This window comes from Siniperca chuatsi, linkage group LG19, assembly GCF_020085105.1.
Source record: "Siniperca chuatsi isolate FFG_IHB_CAS linkage group LG19, ASM2008510v1, whole genome shotgun sequence".
NCBI lineage: Eukaryota > Metazoa > Chordata > Actinopteri > Centrarchiformes > Sinipercidae > Siniperca > Siniperca chuatsi.
The window spans coordinates 23,046,099-23,065,924 of record NC_058060.1 but is presented as its reverse complement, the minus strand read 5'-3'; the positions used below and the strand labels follow the sequence as shown (position 1 = coordinate 23,065,924).

Genomic DNA, 19,826 nt, shown 5'->3' with positions numbered 1-19,826 from the left:
ACATAGTTTCATATATACATAAGCAGCCTTGTTGCAGATTAGTTTAATTAAAAGTGTCAGTGTTGTTTGAAGTTTGGGCAGAGCTGCTGTGCTTTGCCTTTATCTCAGGTCTCCAGGATCTTTATTTGAATCTGTAGATGGAGATCAGGCCTCCGGCAGCTGAAATCACAGCATTCACCTCTTTCATCTGCTTTGGAAATTGCACAATTTCTCAGTGTAGAGATGCCTTTCATCAAAGAGCGGCGAGGGCCAGTGATTTTGTTTTGCTGATGAGAGTTTTTGTACTCTGTGTGACCTCGCCGGGGATTGATGGGATAGTGTGGGAGCAATATGCTGTCAGCCTGTCACTCACATGCATACAGGTATGTGAGTTCACACATACACACACATATACTACACTCATACATGTAAATCTCTAAAAATATATAAAAAATAGAGCAACTTTAAAGATGGAAAATACAATAAAAATATAGTTACTGTATATTTAGACACATTTTCTCGCTAAAACGTTGTATATACATAGGACTATTGTCATGTTTTAAAGGTCAGGGTTTTATATTTCATCACTGTCTGAGTTGGCAAAGCAAAATTGAAAATGCATCAATTCCTTCCTCCGTCAATTTCACTCTTTCCTCCAGTTTTAACGCTGACATTACTATGATTTAAATTTTCAGTGGGTTGGTTTTTTAATAGATGTGACAGAATTGCAAAGGCAAATTCTAACCTCAGATAATCTCAAAGCCTTAGCATATAATGCATTTAGCATACCCATGTCACTGAATGATTTCTAACATTTCCCAAAATAGGCAGCCTTGTTTTAAAGGGTAGGTCCACCCAAATTCTAAAAGACAAACATATCTTCTTTCTTACCTCTGCTGGTATCTAGCCATGCAGAAAAGCCGTCTCTGAGATTTCTGCCTCCACCCCAATAAAATGGAGGCGAATGGGATTTAGTTTGTGGTGGTCAGAGCATTGAAAAATTACATAATTACATAAAAAAGTTCTGCAGCAACTTTCTAGAAACAAAGTCTGGGTTACTCTGGATAATCCACAGACCTCACTGCAACAGGATATCTGCATGTCTTTAAAAGTCTTGAAAAACATTGAATTTAGTTTCCTCAACACAAAAAAGGCCTTAAGAGGTAACAAAAAGTCTTAAATTTACAAAAGTATCTTGCCTGCTGTAGGCAGTAGGCAGTAATGATAGTTATAAAATGTTTTTGTATGTAGTTGCGGGCTGTTGGGAGACGCTACACACCTATAAACTAAAAGTGGGATTGTTGTGTTGTGCTTCAGGAGGCTGTTCAATCCTGTTTTGTGGAGTTTCAGTCAGGACAATCAGACCTGCAGCACCTGCGGTTCACTACAGCAGTCAGGAAGTTCCTCGCCCCATAATGGGCAAGTGTCAATTTTAGCTAAAACTTCATCATGTCAATCATTTTTAAATGGTGTGTGTAATCCATCCATTTTTTGCCACATATGCAGAAAAGGTCCATGTAGCTTTAATTTCATTAATTCTATCATTGGGAATTATTGTACTGCTGGGAAGTGCTGGAAAAAAGTGATTTAATAATAATTTTAGGCAATATTGGCCCTACTGGCGTTGCATCATACTTTCATACTTTGGCCAGTATGACACTAAAACAGGTATGAAATTGCATCCTATGTGGTATTAAAAGGGTCTTTTAAAAAGTCTTATAAGCTCATCATCATCATCATCATCATCAATACTGACAGATATAACAATGCTGCCTTTACTTGAATGTGGGTGGTTGTAAAATAAATAGAAAATAGAGGAAGCTGTCCAGCCCTTTAACTAGGACATTTATCAATACTTTACCAAAACAATAGCTTTTTTTAAAATCTTACTTCGAGGAATGTGATTTTCTATTAAACATTTTTTGGCACTTAACAAAATAGGCCAAACTTCTCACAACTTCTTAATGTTGCTTTAACACAAGCAGCTAACTTAAACACAGTCTAAATTTGGATTAGTTCAAATCTCACCAAAGAATACAACAAGACTACGAATGTGACTCTGCATTCAATGTCAGCTTTTCAGTATACAGTACAGTACTGTAAACATATTCAATTTTATACATTTAGTCTCTCTTTTTGTAAAGGAAGTTGCCTCTGTGGGATATGTGTGTTTGAGGATACTGACCAGAGAGGCAATATAATCTGCACTGCCTCTCCTTTCCCAGGTGAATTTGTTGTTAAGTCTGGAAAAGGTTCTGTAGTCAAATATTGGCTTTAGAGAATGAAACCGGGTACCTGGAGAGATGTACTGGATGAACACCACTGTCCTCGGCTCACCTCCTCCGGTTGGGAGGCGTCCCAGCGGTGCAGGACTTGGTGTCACGCTCGGGCAGATCTGTGGGGCCGAGCTCATCCAGCAGGCCTGCCAGCTCTGAAGCTCGCTGGCTCTTCAAGCTGGAAATTGCTATAATGTGTCCTGAAGTGGTCGGCTGCACAGGACTCTATCAGGGGCTCCATCTGTGCTGAGCCTACAAACGCGCACACACACACACACACACACACACACACACACACACACACACACACACACACACACACAATGCATCACACATCATACTGGTGGTGCATAGACAAGCACACTCAAACACAACAATATACAAAAAAGAACTCCGTTTTATGGACACCGGAACATTTACCCATATGTGATAGCTGAGCATCTCATTCCTAAACCACAGGCATTAATCTGCTGCCAACAGCCTCCACTCCTCTGGTTTCAGGCTTTCCACCAGATTTTGGAACCTGACTGCAGGGATTCAGCGAGCTCCAACACTGATGTTGGGTGATAAGGTCTGGCTCACAGGTCTGGCTCACAGTCTGTGTTCCAATTCATCCCAAAGGCGTTGGATGGGGTTGAGGTCAGGACAGTCAAGTTCTTCCACACCAAACTGGGAAAACCATTTATTTATAGACCTGGCTTTGTGCATGGGGCTATTGTCATGTTGAAACAGGAAAGGGCCAAACACACATTGTTGTTAAAGGTGAAAGCACACTATTGTCTGAAATCTCATTTTACTGTAACATTAAGATTTCCTTTAACTGGAACCAAGGAGCCTTGCCCAAACCATAGAAACATCCTGAGTTGAAAAGTAGCCTACACAAAAGTATGTGGATAGGGGTGTCCACAAACTTTTGGCCACACAGTGTATTCACAAACTCAGTAAAACACACCCATGATCTCCTGGTCAGAAAGTGGTGCAGCGAAATGTCTTCAAGAGCTGGCATGATTAGTAGCCTACCATAGTAGCAGAAGCTACAAGTAAGATAGCAGCATTAGCTTGCTAGCAAGCTCGCCAGTTAATTTAAGGAATATAAGTCACACCAGAAAGCAGCACAGCAAACCTCAACCATATGCTTTCGCAAAATATGTGGTTCTCGAAGTTTGGTGATGTAGCTACTTGCAGGGCTAATTGGTGAACTACTGTAACTGATGAGCTAACTGTCAGTTAGCCAGCTAGTTAGCTTGGTCACTCACATTAAGTTCAGACAGTTTATTCAAAAGACATTCGTTTGCAAACCATGACTCATTTGTTTGACAGTTTATACTCCAACAAAGGAGGTTAAATAAAAGTCTATGCTGCAACACAGCTGATAAAATCACCAAAGTTTAACTCAAAGCGAAATATTAATGTGGATTTACTTTGATCCTGGAGATTTGGAGATATCTCTTTTTTTGCGATGACTTCATTCAGATTAATTGAAAATGGATTTTCCTTGCTTTCTTAGACCCTAACCCACAACTCTATGCCAAATATCTATCCTTTCCCTAAACTGAACTCTAACCTTAACACTAAAACCAAGACTTAATCCTCAAATAGTGAAGAAGTATCAGCACGCACACACACATCCAAACTGTACGCTGTAACCTTAATCAAGGACACACTGTTCTCTGTCCTCGCCTGTGCAGTTAACATTAAGCGTATTTGAAAAATGGGCTGCAGTTTAAGTTAATTGATGTGTTCTGGATTAACACACACAGGCGAACTGTGGAGCGTAAAAAGCAGCCGGCAACTCAGTGATGGAGCTGCTGTTGCCCTTTAGCCTCAGCAGCTCCTACTTGACTACTTTAGCTGTTAAATGTACACTGGAAGAGATGTTGACTCCCATCCAAAGATTTGATGTGTCGGTGAGGAAATCAGCACACCAACTTTATGCAAATGCTGGCTCGGCACACTGCCCACAGTCAAGACTTAGAGGATACCACATTTGATTTGGCTTGTTTGTGCTGTAACATTTATGTTGCTGCAAAAATCCCATGGCTGAAACATATCAACATCAATCGACTGTTCTGTTACCACCTTAGCTTTTATTCACTGATGAAATGTTTTCATCGCAAGTGAAAAAAAAACAAGCATATTAAGATTAATTTCATACTTTAGCATGCATAAGTGGCACGCAATTAATATAAAATCAACACATGCATCCCAGCACAATGCATTTATCTGTCAGTAGAAATGAGCGAATGTCTAGTGGAGCATAATGGAATTCGTTAGAAATATGATGCCAGAGTGCTGCAAATCGCATGGACAGACTCCAAATGGAGCTGCCATATTTGAAAGTTGATAAATTTGATAGGAAATGTGTTTGCTCCTGTCAGATTCTCTGGTGTTTTTAATATCTGATGAATGATAGCTGAAAACGTATGGGGAATAATGGGAATATTGGAGAAGAGTTGAGCGACAACTTCAATTTTGATGGACTCGTATCTGTTAAAATCTCACGAAGAAATATTGGCATCAGTCAGACGTTATTTTTACGGCTGCCACAGAGTTTTCAGTCCTTTTATTTGTCTGTCTGTTTGGTGGTTAGTTAGGATATCTCAAAAGCTTGCCAACAGATTTCAATGAAATTTAGTTGAATGTTCAGCCGTGGGCCAAGGACCAATTGGTGTCACTCCAACAATTTTTTGAAAGGATTTATTATTATCACCAGATAGGGACTACATCCAAATGTCCAACCTCTGGACTTGCGACCTAGGCCTGTCAAGTCTGCAGGGGCACTGGGCTGCAGGGGGATAAAATGTGCAACGAAATGGAAATTAAAACCAAAATCCTTACCATGGATATAACCAATGCTGAGACCTGTAATCCTGTAATCCATCTCAAGTATTTTAATATCAGGCCTCAAATTAATTCATACATCACAAATGATAAAAAAGAATGTCCTCTATATGTCTACATTTATTAGTATATAGTTTCCCATGCTCTAAATTATGATTATTATACATTCTCATACATGTCATTGCTATGAATACGTATATATGGTTTTAGTATTATGTTTGCCTCAGAAATCCAGTAGAAGTCGGTCTCTAATTGAGTTGCTGTGGTTGATATTGCCCGAAAAACCCTGTACATTTCAGGTAACTGCTTTGCACCTGCTCAATGCAAACGCATGTCCTGTAAAGAACCAGCATGCACATGCATTGTATTGTGTGTTACATCACACTGTACATCATCATCTCGCTGACATTTCACTGGTTCATACCACCTCAGGGTTTGCAGATTAACACGTTTTTCCTCCATGCTGCTCACAGCCCACCTCCCCCTGCTGCTTCCAGGTAGTTTATTATATCAAGCTGAGTGGAGCTGTGTGCGTGTGCGTGTGTGCGTGTGTGTGTGTGTGTGTGTGTGTGTGTGAGAGAGAGAGAGAGAGTATATTGTGTATACATGTGTGTGTTTTGTGCATGTGTGTACTTCTGGCTGGGGCGGTTATTTTTAACTTCTGTCTGCTAGGACGAGTGCACTTTCTCCTCGGCTGATTGTGTTGGGAGGCCCTGAGGGAATGTGTGAGTATATTTGTGTGTGTTTCGGTTCGGTCCTCTGTGTGTGTGTGTGTGTGTGTGTGTGTGTGTGTGTGTGTGTGTGTGAGTTTTCTGTTGGTTACTCCCAGTGGACCACAGGCATGTTGGGGTGGTGGAGGCCGCCGCTCATTCACTCTGCATCATTACTAAATCATATGTCCTTCCCTGCTCCCCTGATGACGCCACAAAAACCCCCTGGTCTATTTTTGTAAAAATATAATATTATAATAATTCTACCAGATAGAGGCTAAATCAAATCCTAAACTTTCCTTCAAATGGTAAATGGACTGTACTTATATAGCGCCTTTCTAGTCTTTCTGACTACTCAAAGCGCTTTAACTACATATCACATTCACCCCATTCATACACTGATGGCAGGTGCCAACTGCTCATCAGTTGAAAGAAACTAATCATTCACACACCGAGGACACAGCCCTCGGGAGCAATATGGGGTTCAGTGTCTTGCCCAAGGACACTTCCACATGTAGGCTGGGGGAAGCTGGGATCGGACCGCCGACCTTCCGATTGGTGGACGACCCGCTCTACCACTAAGCCACAGTCGCCCACAAATGGTTCTCTTGATTTGTAACCAGATTTGTTTTCCAGTTGGGAATCTCACGTTAAACTGACTTGTACATGACTTGTTGTTTAAAGCTGCTCCTGGACCTTTTAGGGGGGCATTTTGTTGTTTCTACTGTATGTAGGTGTAATAGAAAATGGGTCACAAACTGAGCTTTTATCTGGAAAGCCAGGTTGCTCTGGTTACAGCTCAGTTGAACCGATAAATCATATTGTTAAGTTGCAGCCTCGGTTGCTCCTTGAGTCCCTTGCTGTTGTTTCATGACCTGAGAGTGCTTCTCAAGAGCAGACGTGTTGTTTTTTTCAGATTCTGAGAAAAACTTCACTGGATGTCCGTGTTTTGTTGTTACCTTACACGCCTTGGATCTGTTAACATAATGATACTGACATAGTTTATGATATATGTCCTGCTTAATAGAGCTGCAACAAGTCATTAATTGATAAGTCGATTGGCAGAAAATTAATCAGCAACTATTTTCATAATCAATTAATTGTTTTGTTGTTTTAAAAGAAAGCAAAAATACTAAAAACTCACTGGTTTCTTTCAAAAGTGAGTATTTGCTGGTTTTCTTAGTCTTCTATGAGATTAAACTAAAAAACTTGGATTTTTTTGGTTATTGGTTCAACAAAACAAGCAATTTGAATATGAAGTCAGTTGCAGCCCTACTGCTGAATATTGCATTAGTTATATAAATTGTCAAATACCTGGGCACCATTTGTCTTGCATAATATTCCCTTTTCTCTCACAAACTTATTTAAGAAGTTGTTTAAACTTGTTTAAGATGTTGGAAATGACTTTCCACGTACAAGGAAATGCTGCCTTTGATAATTGCTGTGGCTAATATTGCTGTTTCCGTATTTTTTGTAGTTATTGTGCTGCTTTATTCTACTTCTCGACATGTAGAAAATTTGTGAAAAGGTAGTTGTGGAAAGGAAAAGACTGAGGGGGGAAAAAGGAAAGAAATTACCTGGTGAAAAGTATGAAGAATTGATGTAAAGTAGGAGAGGAAAAGCTTTTCAGTCAGAATGGAAGAAGGAAGGCAAAAGAGAGCAACTGGGTGTATGGGAATATTGAGCCACAAAGCATTTATGTCAGATCAAAGCTAATCCTTATCTTTGGGAAAAGGATTCAGTAATACCCTGGGCTGTCTCACCCCCTCAAGGGCAGGTTTCTTTCTCTGCTTCCTCTGCTCGTATTCCTCTCTCCTCACTTCTCTATAAAACTGCCAGGATTTTTCTGCACTTTTCCTCGACTTTGACTCGGTAGCGGTGTGGATAAACTAGGTCAGCTGGGGAATGCAGAGCGAGGAGGCAGGCGGACCGAAGGGTCTGGCTTCCGGACCCGGTTGGGGAGACTGTAGACTTTAACAGACAAACGAGGATTCGAGTACTTTCGGTGCTGAAGCATTGTAGGGTGTGAGAATACCTGGTTTTCTTTACTGTCTGAGGCAAAGTGGAACGTGGTTCCAACATGTTTGACCATCTGCCTCATAAAACTCTTTGCATTCTTAGGACACTTTCTAAATGCCAACTAGACACACAGCATTTCACCTTGATGAGGCATCTTGGTTTGGTTTACAATAAGATTGGATTACATTTTATATCCAGTTTCGATTTGGGAGAATTGGAACTGGATAAACTGAAAGATCTGTATTCATTAAGTTATGCACAACTAGGACAAGGTTTTGCCACCTACTGCAATGCTTTCATGGACTGCTAATACTAGCGAACATTAATTAATTGAACTTGTAATATACAGTACATGCATGTAACATTAGATCCAACCCTCAATAGAAAAAACTCTTTGAACAAACTTTTTGTTCATTGTGGTCATTTTTTAAAAAGAAATGAAACATTATAAGACTAAGAGTCTACAGCCACGCTAGCGGCTCTGTGAGGTTGTGACTTTTTCTGTCCTGATACAGATTCCATTACTTCAGGAATACCAATTATTGATTCAATACCAGTAATGTCCTTTTCCCAAATTCAAAATCTGTATACCACACTGCGTGGAACTCTTTGGGATCATTTATATGTAAGCTACATATGTAAGCTGCTAACTGATAGCAGAAACACTGAATTTTGATGACAAATCTGTATTTACTGTGGATTGGTCACGTCTGGCCATAACTGGAACCACTTAATAGGGTCAGTATCCAGAAGATTGGATCGTGCATCCCTAACACTAAACCTAAATAGAATCAGTAATGGTTTCGAAAGTAGGTTGAAGATATCAGCCATTTGGAAAGAGTTGGAGTAGAACTGCTGCTTCTTTACTCTGAAAGAAGTCAGTTGAGTTGGCTCAGACATCTGATCAGGATGCCTCCTGGGCGCCTTCCAAGGAGGTATTCTGGTCAGGGCAACCTGGAGGAAACCCCAGGGCAGACCCACAACATGCTGGAGGGATTATATGTCCCATGTGGCCTCGGAATGCCTTCAGATCCCCCAGGAAGAGCTAGAGGACGTGGCTATGGACAAGGGCATCTTGGCTACTTTGTTTAGTCTACTGCAATGACGCCCTAGACCTAGATATTGATGGATGAAATGTTTTCAAAAGGATTCAGGTTTAATAAGTGGAATCTATGTGGGATTCCAATTCAATAAAATGATATCAAAACCTAAACCTTGTCTTGTTGCAGTTATTTACCACTGCCCAAGGTCGAATGTGATCATCCTCTCCTCTCCAAATGAACCAAACTAAAAGACTCCAGACTGAATAAAAACTGCTCTAAGCATGCCTGGTGTGAACACACTCTTATCTGTCATTGCCACGTCAGTGTCCCCACAGGGCGCTATGGGCAGTTTAATTGCCTGAGATCTTGTTTTTGATAAAGGACTGAGATGCACGGTGTTGCAGGGCAATCAGTGGTCACCTTTTTCCATTTCTATCACCACTTTCCTCTCCATCTCTCTCTCTCCATCTGTCTCACTCTTCACTCTAGCTGTCTACCCACAGTTGTGCCTGGAGGGACACCGGCTCTGTTGAGATGGCAGCGGAGAAAAGAGAAAGAAAAATCTAGTTGTCTTCCCTCCTCAGCAGTTTTCACACTTGACAATTTGGGCGAAAAATAAAATAAAAAGTCGGCAGGGCCCTGTTTGGTATTCATTGTTTCCTTGGTGCTATTTTGACAAGGTTTAATCATCTGTAAAGTAAACTATCACAGCTTCCGCATGGATTAACACGGTAGACGTGATTATACAAGAGGAGTAGGAGGAGGTAGAAATTGTTTATGGACTCGCCCCAACTGCAGTCAGCTGGCGGCTGACATGTACAATGCGTGCTGTACATAATAATGACTCTGTCATTCATGATGCATTGTTGGACATCTGCTGCATCTCCCTCAATCAGGGCTGTGTTTTTTTTCTCCCTGCTGTTAAATCACATCTGTAAACGGCCATTTGTTCCTCTCACTGAATGTTTGGGATATCTGGCATCATTTACAAGTGTTGAAGGACCATACGAACATGTTTGAATGTTTATATCTCTTTAAATCAAGTCATGTATACTTTTTCCTGAATATTGTCAAATGCTGAGGGGGCTGCCAAGCAAACGTGCATGTGTGCGACATTGTTTTGAACATACATTAATAAAACACTGACAAATGTGGAATCACATTTTCTAAACATCTGAAACGTTAATCACTGATAGTCCTTTCAGATTTAGTTTGGACATGCATTTTTGTGTAGAGACTTTGCGTTGTGTTGCATTTTGTGAGGACAGTTTTTGGTGGGATGATTTTAAGAAAAACTATTAGATGCTGGATAGGAAATATAGCTTTGCGGTGATACCAATAATTTGCAATCAGGGAAACTGATAGAGTAACTCATATTTGGTGCCAGAATTCAGTTGCAATGAACATACAAACTTTTGTCTCAAAACTTACATCAACACAATTACTAATGTAATATGCAAAGACAAATTAATAGGCATATGACAAGAGTCACATGAGAAGTGGCTGTGTCAGAGGAGCACATGGACCAACCCTGAATCTGCCGGCTGACTGTCCAAATAGATGTTCAGTTCAAAACTTACACACAATACACACAATACAGAATACAATAAAGTAAATGTGATAATTAAAAAAGAAAATCTTTAACAATAAGAATAGGGATGAGAAAATGTGCTAAACTGCAGAAAACCACGTCCCATGGTATATTAGAATTAAGAGCCTTTATTGCACATGTGCTAAATACAAAATTGAACCTGTTGCACCTAGTTTTCGGAAATCTGTATTTCTTACAGGGGTTAGATGTGAAATTCATTGTAGATACAATGGTCCAGATTTGCTGAGATGGATTTGGCTTTCCCATACCAACAAATCACTGCATGTCCAGACTGATTCTATGGATCTGTAAAATGAAACACCATCAACTTCCTTTCAAAGAAGAAAGAAAAAATATTAAAGTTTTTGTTGCCCTTTCTTGCATATTAAGTGTTCACATCAAAGCTCAATTTTTCATCAGTTCCAAGTTACAGTTTTTACTGTTGCTGCCCTCATTGTCTCAACAATGCTTTCTCCTCTCTTGCAGATGAATGACCATGTTGCCACCAGAGAGCTGATCGCTGTGAAATCAAGGACGGTGGTGAAACATCAAGCATCGGAGCCAGTTGTGCTTTCTTAGCTTCACTTGGAGTTGTGCAACCTTTCTACAAGACCTGTTTGACTTACCTTCTGGCCTACTGGCTGTCTGCCAGTGAATATAAAAAGGGACCACCCACCCATCTTTAAAAAATGGAGACTCTTTCCCAAGATTCAATTCTGGAGTGCCAGATCTGCTTTAACTACTACAGCCCTCGCCGGCGGCCCAAACTCCTGGATTGCAGACACACATGCTGCTCAGTGTGTTTGACCCAGATGCGCAGCAGCCAGAAGGAGATTCGTTGTCCCTGGTGCCGTGGCGTCACCAAGCTCCCTCCGGGCCTGTCCGTCTCCCAGCTCCCTGACGACCCGGACATCATCACTGTCATCGCCATCCCTCACGCCTCTGAGCACACGCCCGTCTTCATCCGCCTCCCCAGCAATGGCTGCTACATGCTGCCACTGCCCGTTGCCAAGGAGCGGGCGCTTGGCCTGCCGGGGGAGCTGGGATGTCGCTTCCTGCCTGGCAGCCAGCAGAAGGGGATGACGGTGGTGACCGTACCTGAGCAGCAGCCTCTGGGCCTGGGTATGGGTCTGGAGGGGGTGGGGTTGGAAGGAGGCGAGGGCGAGAGGAGAGTTACTGGCCCGGTGGGAGGAGGAGGAGGGAAGGGCTCCACGTGGTCTGGTGTGTGCACGGTGATCCTGGTGGCATGCGTGCTGCTCTTCCTCCTGGGCATCGTGCTGCACAACATGTCCTGCATCTCCAAGCGCTTCACTGTTATCTCCTGCGGCTGAGGGCAGGGGAGGCTGCTCAGACTGCCCCCATCCCTCCAGATTCCCCCACTAGCCCCGCCTCTCCTCAGGGCGGGACTCTGCTGTTGAGAGGGGACTAAACTCACATCATGGGCATCCAAGGAAACTACAGAGCAACATAGAGAGAAACAGATGAAGAAGAAGAGGGCAGGGAGGGGATTCACAAATAGTCTGCCATTGTGTCCCATTTTTTTTATTTGGGAGACTGAAATCAAAATGGAAATACAGATACAAACTTCACTTTCCTCTTGTCAACAGCACTCTGTCGGCCCTGAAACCCCTGCCCTTTTCCTGTCTTTCCATTTTCTCTGAAAGAACGCTTTGGGAATTACTCCAGAAATGTTTTTGGCCAGCTGATTGTTTCTGGCTTGCTGATATGTTTTTGGCTGGGGGCCAAGCTGACACTCACTCACACAGTCGTTGGATTGCCTGTTTAGTCTGTGGTTTGTAGAAATAAATCAGTTATCATAGTGTTGTTTAGCTGAGTGTAGGTTCCAAGTGCGGTGTCTCCAGCTGGTGCTGCAGTACAAAGAGTTTGGACTTGGCTGCTCTCCGTTCTCTGATGCTGTAGGAATTAACTGTGCAGGATCCACGTCTGGCCTCGTTTGAATCATGAAAATCAACACAGCTTTCATTCATTTTTTTTTCTTTCACACAACCTGTTCCTGTTCAGAACAAACTGTTGCTATGATGGCTCCATGTGGTTAGTAAAGACAAAACATGGATTGTATTGTTCATTCATGCCAGCATATTACAGGTCTAAATTAAAAACACAGGTTAGTCAAGTAAGAGATTGGTCAATAAATAAATAAATAATTGTTTATGGCATTTATCAATCAAAAAGTGAAAAACATTTGCTGTTTTCAGCCTCTCAAATGTGACAATTTGATGTTTTTTCTCTCTTTTATATCATTGTAAATTCAATATCCATTGGGTTTTGGACTGTTGCTCGGACAACTAATTTGAAGACATCTTCAAAGGTTCTCAGAACCTGCGATGGTCACTGTTTTCTGACAGTTTCTTTACTTAACGATCTTTTCATTTATCAAAAGAAAAATATTACTAGTTGCTGTCCTATTTCAAATATGGTGGGAAACTTTGTGCAACCTTCTAGTAGGATGCTAGCTGCCAAAAATGTACAGGCTGTTTGATAAACAAAGAATTTGCTCAAAATACTGTATTTTGAACTGGATGACAGAATAAAAATTAAACAGGATTAGTCTGACATTTTGGGAAATACGCTTATTCTGTTCGAGAGTTAGATCGATACCACTCTCATGTTTGTGTGTTACGTACGGCTCTAGAGCCACTTAGCTTAGCATAAACTAGAAGCAAGGGGAAACAGCTAGCTTGGATCTCTCTCATTTCAAAAAGCTTGACACTTTATCAGCACCCCTAAAGCCCACTAATTGAAACGTCTCGTTTGTTTAACAGCCAGGAGTTGCTGCATACCTAAAATCGCCAACGGGTAAAGTCTACCCGCTATTAGAATACATTGATTTTGCGATTTCTTTTTGCTACTCGGTGCTCAAACACACTTTGCGCAGACATTCAGCACCTTGGGTGTGCACCTCCTAAACAGCATCCGAGCACTTTAGGCGCTTACAGAATATTTTATTGTGTTTGCATTCCGCCTTCATCATACAGGTAATTTTCTCCTGCGCTCTTCTGCACCTGTGGAGAAGGTCACGTCCACGCGTGATGGCTCTTTTGATGTCATCCACTCCAGGCTGTTGTAGTTATATTCTAAACACAGTCTGAATTTAAATGCAGCATACAATTTAGAAGAAACGATTGACTATTGCAATGTTTTTATAGGACTACATGATGAAGATGATGATTATGATAATAATGTAGAATAAGAATCTAAGATGTTCTTCCTGCTTTGTTTCAGACTGGCGTGCATCCAAACAATTATGCATACAAAAATATTTATTTAAAAGAAACAATTCTACTCAATTCCAAAATTCAAAGTAGATTTTTACCCAACAAAAACATGACATGTTACAATGTTATACATTGTATAATGATCACTTTTGCTAAACAATAGGGCTACACTGCGGTCTAAAACTCATACTCGCCACATGGTCAAAAAACACATAATGAGGGAGCCGCACACCACCTGGAGGGGCCGCAAAACACACCTGTGTCAGAGGGAAAGACTTTAGACTTTACTTTAGAATAAATCTATTCCATAAATGTTTATAGGCTACATTTGATAACATTAGTATAATAGTTTTGCCTCACTTTTCGTGAAGGCTCTGGATCGCTGTCAGATGATGACCGTCAGAATCAACCCAGGACACGTTGTTCAGTCCTGAAACCTCTCCTTCACTCGATGCATAGAGTAAGTCTAATGCCTGTTTTGCATTCATAACTCTCTTTCTTTTGGATTGAAGGTTAGCCTATGACTTGACACAGCTGTATCACGCACGGTAGTAGGGGCCGTGTTACAGTAACTTGTGAGTTTCAGAGGTGTTGGTAGGTGTATTTATCTTTGAAGAGGCTAGCTGTTTCCTCAATGCTTTTAGTCTTTATGCTAAGTTAATCTAAGATAATCGCCTCCTTGCTCTAGCGCTATGTCTACTATGTCTTTAAATAGACAAAATAGTTGAAAATGAGACATTCCGGGCAACATTCTTGTTTCTAGTTTTTGTTTTTTGTTTCTCTTTTGCAGTGCATTATGTTTTTCCACGGATGCTTTCATCGATTAGTTAACTGTCCATCTACTTCTTACCCTGACTTGCAGACCACCATGGTCCACTAAAGACTAACTCTCCAGCATTGACCAGGCCCTCACCGGCAGCCCACACACTGTCGACTCCCTTCATCTTAATACCTTCCTTAATTTAGAAAACTGGTGAATATGGGCTCAACAGATTGATGGTGTGTGTTTATGTGTGTGAGTAATGGGTCAGTAACGGGTCAGGAGTGGGTGGGCGCTGCAGGGTTCTAGTTAATGACGACTATCGATTTATCTGCTTTTGAATAGCTCTCGTATCTGCAGAGATGGATGTTTCTCTTTCTTTTCACTTTTATATGTTGAGGCAAGCATTTTGTCTGTTTACTGTATCGTTAACGCAATGGAGTGTACAGTACACACAAACAGGGTGAACTCTTTTGTATAGATGCCTCGTCATGTACAGAATGATTGTAATTTCCTTGTCTTTTTCTGATAACTTTTTTTTTTTTAACATGTTTTGCTTGGTTAGTATTAAGAGTCTGATTTGAGATTAGGGAGCGCTCTGTGTGTTTGCTCTAAAAGAAACAAACATGACAAGTTCTTTGGTACACTTCAGGGCTCAGAGTTGGCATGACACACCAGTGACACAACATAAGGAAAGATAGTTAACAGTGTTTGTTATTTTTGGTATTTAGTATATAAAGAATCCTATACTGTACCAAAATGTTATATAAATACACATATCCACTTGTTCACAATTCCATGACTTATTTGATACATCTAAACTATCGATTATCCAATCACTGAAGGTTAAAAAGTGACTTTTTCCTTAAAAATGACAACTTGTCTTTGATTTTGTTCAAACTGGGGCTTTTTCTAAATGTATTTTGATTTGACATCCCATATCAGCCTGATTTCACCACCTTTCACCAAAGCGAAGTCTGAGATTAAACATAAAAACAGACTTTGGACATTTAAATCAGACTTAAATTGATTTGAAATCAAAACATACTTCAGCCATTTTGCAGCTCACAACTTCCTGCACAGCAATGTTCTGTTGTGAAAGCGTTCGGGTTACAATAGGGAAACTATTTGTTTTGCAGATACACTGAGAGACGGAGTGAATTTCAGCTGAACTGTTACGTGGGACATGCTGCTGATTGCAGGTCCTGCTGTTGCAATGACATTATATTTTAAAGCCCTTTTTGAAGTGCGGCGCTCCTTCACTGAAAGTAGAAATATTTTTAGCTCCGAGCGCTCAACGATCTGGGCAATAAAAAAAACATGCTAATTTCTCAGTACTTGAGGTTGAAGTGGTTTTCTGGCGTCGCTTCACCCCGCTGCGCCGAGGTCTACCGTCCACGATAACTCTTGAGATAAAGGAAATCCCAGTTAATAAAATAAAAATAAATGCATGAATAATTTTGGGGGGAAATCTTGATGAAGGCTATGTGACATGTTTTATTAATACATTACTACAACTTTCTAATAGGGCATACTTTATATTGGTTTATAAATTGTAAATAATGGCTTTATTATTATTTAATGCTTTATAAATCAGTAATGAACCATTTATAGGAACTTTATATTGTGAAAAAATTGTTCGGCTGGTGTATCTCCTCCTCCGCTATATGTTTCTACGCTTAGACAATGGACTGCTCCACCTGGCTGACTCAACCTGGCAACCCAATATGTCATGTGTTATTAATGATCTATAAAACATTACTAACAATTTATTAACCATTTATAAGGCTATTTCCTAAAAGAAACCATTTGTATTGTATGCCTTATTAGAAAGCAGTACTAAGGAAATCTTTGACCTAAGTATGATGGCCTTGCTGGAATTCATAGTCAAAGAATAAAAGTATCCTGCGTTTCTTGCTAGACACAGTCTTAACTGTTCATCATGAGATATTACACTTACAAGTACATCACACAGTGTTGGAGGCGCAAAGAGACATCTCTGTGATCCACTGTAACACTGAGGGGGTAGAGAAGAGACTCTTAAAGGGATGGCACACCTTTAGAGATATCTGCCTCCACTACAATATAATGGAGGTGAATGAGGTTTAATTTTTGATGCTCAAAAAATTACATTTACAATTTACAGTCAACAGCAACATCTCTTTCCAGAAACAATTCCCCATTTCTGTGTAAAACCCCCTCATTGGAACTAAAACATATTCACTGTGGCTTCTATGGATTTTGACTAACAGGGTTTCTAGAAAGAGTTGTTGCTTTTGAATTTTGTTGAAGCTCAATTTATCTCAGTTATGCTGGGGTGGAAGCATCAATCTCAGAGAAATATCTCAAAACTGGGACAAATTAAACCAGCACTATCTGCATAGCTAGATATCACTAAGTGTGAAAGTGCAAAGATGTGCTTTTTAGTAATTTGGGTGAGCCAGGCCTTTAATACTCCATCTGTGCAGCCATTTTGGGGGTCCTCAGCTACAATTTATGACTGCAATTTTATCACTTTGGCACAGAAAGTGATCAGTTCTGATAAGCAATAATATTATTATAATGCACCTCATTTGTTCATTTTTTCCACCCTTATGTCTGTACAGTGCTGATGAGATCGTTGATCTGAAGTCAGTACAATCCCATCATTATTTAGAAGCAAACACTGTAAAATGCAGTTAAACAAAAAAATCAAGGATATACACCAGGCATTTAGGTTATTGCTTTTCATATTTTCCTGCTAAATGAAACATCCTCCAATTAAAGATCACTAAGGATTAGACAGAATATTCATATTCTTGAATATCCTTCCTACCGTCTGTGTAATAATTGTTTTTTTTCAAATCAAGAACTGCCCTGTACAACATTTTTACAGAAACTTAAAGAGTGACGACTAGAGAAGCGTAGAAAGGAGGCTTGTCATTTCTGTGCCTGTGTGTTTGTAAAATGCCGTGAAGTTCCTGTTGTAGTTTCCTGTTTGTGTCAGGTCGACGACGACTGACGATGCAAGCAGCAGCTGTTTTTGGTGAACTATTAAAGCAAACGCTCTGAATCTGAACAACAAGGTCTCCAGCAGTCTTCATTTTGAAATTTATTTATTTGGCCGATTATGGACCTTTTTCAGCTTTAACATAAATGTCCATTTGTAGAGAAATACTACTTGGCATGTACTGATTGAAATTACAAGAAAAACACAGATAACCAAAATTTTAAATGTTTCTTTTTTTTTTTAAAGGTAATGGACTCCACTAAGAGATAAAAAAAGCTTATTACTCGTAGCTTTATTTATTGAAGTCCCGTATTTCATGGTTGAGTGAACTTGGAAAGCAGGCTCTCTGTGTTTACCCTCAGGAACCTCTTTTCTCCCTAAATATTTATTGATAAAGTGTGAGGGAGGTAATTAACGCTCTCCGGGGGCCAATTGCAGCCGACTTTGTCGCAGCAAAACACCTCTATTCCTGACAGGCAGCACAGCGGCCGCTGCTAATGATGACCACGCTCATGGACTGCACAGCCACAACCAGCCACCTCTTCACTCCTAATGAAAGGGTTCTTTACTTTAATGACCACAGAATAGGTTTTTTTTTTTCAAGTGCATCAATTATTGTTGGAAAAGTATGGACTTTGATAAAATTTCTTCCCCTCAGTTTTCAGATTATGTCATGAATCCAACATCTGTTATCATTTTCCAGCATTTGTAAATGCTCTCATGCAGTTTATTTTTGATTAAAACTGTATTATTTAAGGACACACAAATATTAAAAGCCTAAAATCTACCTGTTTTAGGCCTCAAACTTCAGTTATTGACAAAACAATCTCACCACAAGGGCAATTTAGTAGCTCTTCTGGAGTTTTTAACTGAATCACACAGTCTTCCTCAGCTATTCCCAGTTGCCATGGAATAGACATTCAGATGTCCATTTTCCAAGGACCTGTGTCCATGTTGGTGTAAAAGCAGAGATTGAAATTGACTTGAAACAGACAAGAAGTCCTTAGTGACATGATTGAAAGAAGCTTGAAGAAGACAAAATGTTGCATTTGAGCAACATTTAAGTTAGAATCCTTTGAGACTTTCATGAAATCAAACCCCATTTTTGATACTTAGAGTATTTACTGTACAATCTGCAGTAATTATCCTCCACTCACACACTGGATTCAGCCTGTCTACTGAAGCACGAGGAATTCACAGGAAACATGAATTAACACAGTCAGCGGTTGCAATTATTTTTGACCAAATGTATTAAAAACAGTGTGAGTCTGATTAGCTGCACTGTAAACAGATAAATAATTTAAATAAATTGATATAGTATTGTGTTGGCAAAGGTTATGTATTTAAGCTGCTCTGTAAATTGAAGTTTGAAAATACAATGAGGGGGAAAGCAATTCAAACTGAACAATGTGTAATTACAGGTGAGATCCTCTGCTGCAGACAGCGGGTTTCTGTCATGTTTGAGGGTCAAGCCGGGAAACAGGGAGAGGACCCAAACGCAGACAGCAGGCCCAACAGGGAGCCAGCAAAAACCAAAATTCCACAGACTAGGTCCACAAAAAAACAGAGGATAAATCCAAGACACAGAAGACTAGGGTCGGGAAGCTTAAGACAAGTACGACGATGTGACACAGAACAAAGGAACGCAGACTAAACTCACTCGGGTAGGGGAGACAATGAGACACAGGTGGAACCAATAAGGACAAGCAAACTAATCACAAGCAGGAAGTAAAACTACACAAGACACGAGAGGAAGAACTCTTAAAAAAATAAAACAGGAAATAACAGAACACAAACCCAACTTTCTCTGGAGGGTCATGAATGCCTTAAAATGTTTCATGGAAAGTTTTGTTCCATTTGAAACTGAAAACCACTGTGCAGTGGTTCAGCTCTGGAGAAAGGTAGTGAAAGAGCTTCTATGTTGACTATACTTTCACACCATGGCCTCTATTTGGGAGAATACAAAAAATCCTAAGCATCATGATTTAAGTATAATTAAGTATAATTGGATTTTAAAATGCCATCAATACATTGTCAAATCATCAGTGGTGGAGGAAGTATTTATATTTGTACTAAATGTAGCAATACCACACTGTAAAAATACAAAAAAAAAACCAGACATGCAATAGGTGTTGTATTTAGAGTAGACAGACGTAGCAGTAGGAGAAGAACAATACGAATATAATATCAAGTAAATATAATATACAACATTTTCTTTTTAGTGTGAAACTTATTTGAACTTATTACACTTAATAGTCATTCAATAATTAGAGAAAAGTCTGATAAACTAAGCAGTTTCTTTCTTATAAGGTATTATTATTTCACAACAATACCTAACATTTTCCTTTGGCTGTACTTTATTAAAACAACTGTCATTCAAAC

General features: G+C 40.1%; 1 protein-coding gene across 1 annotated transcript in view; it reads left to right on the top strand.

Moving 5' to 3' along the window:
• rnf152 (ring finger protein 152) overlaps positions 1–17,513 on the top strand; it is a 52,457-nt gene extending 34,944 nt beyond the window's left edge. The window contains exon 2 of the mRNA XM_044176722.1: positions 10,946–17,513. Coding sequence (XP_044032657.1) covers positions 11,149–11,790 — 642 coding nt within the window. The 5' untranslated portion in view covers positions 10,946–11,148 and the 3' untranslated portion in view covers positions 11,791–17,513. The remainder of the gene's footprint in view (positions 1–10,945) is intronic.
• The last annotated feature ends 2,313 nt before the right edge of the window (positions 17,514–19,826 follow it).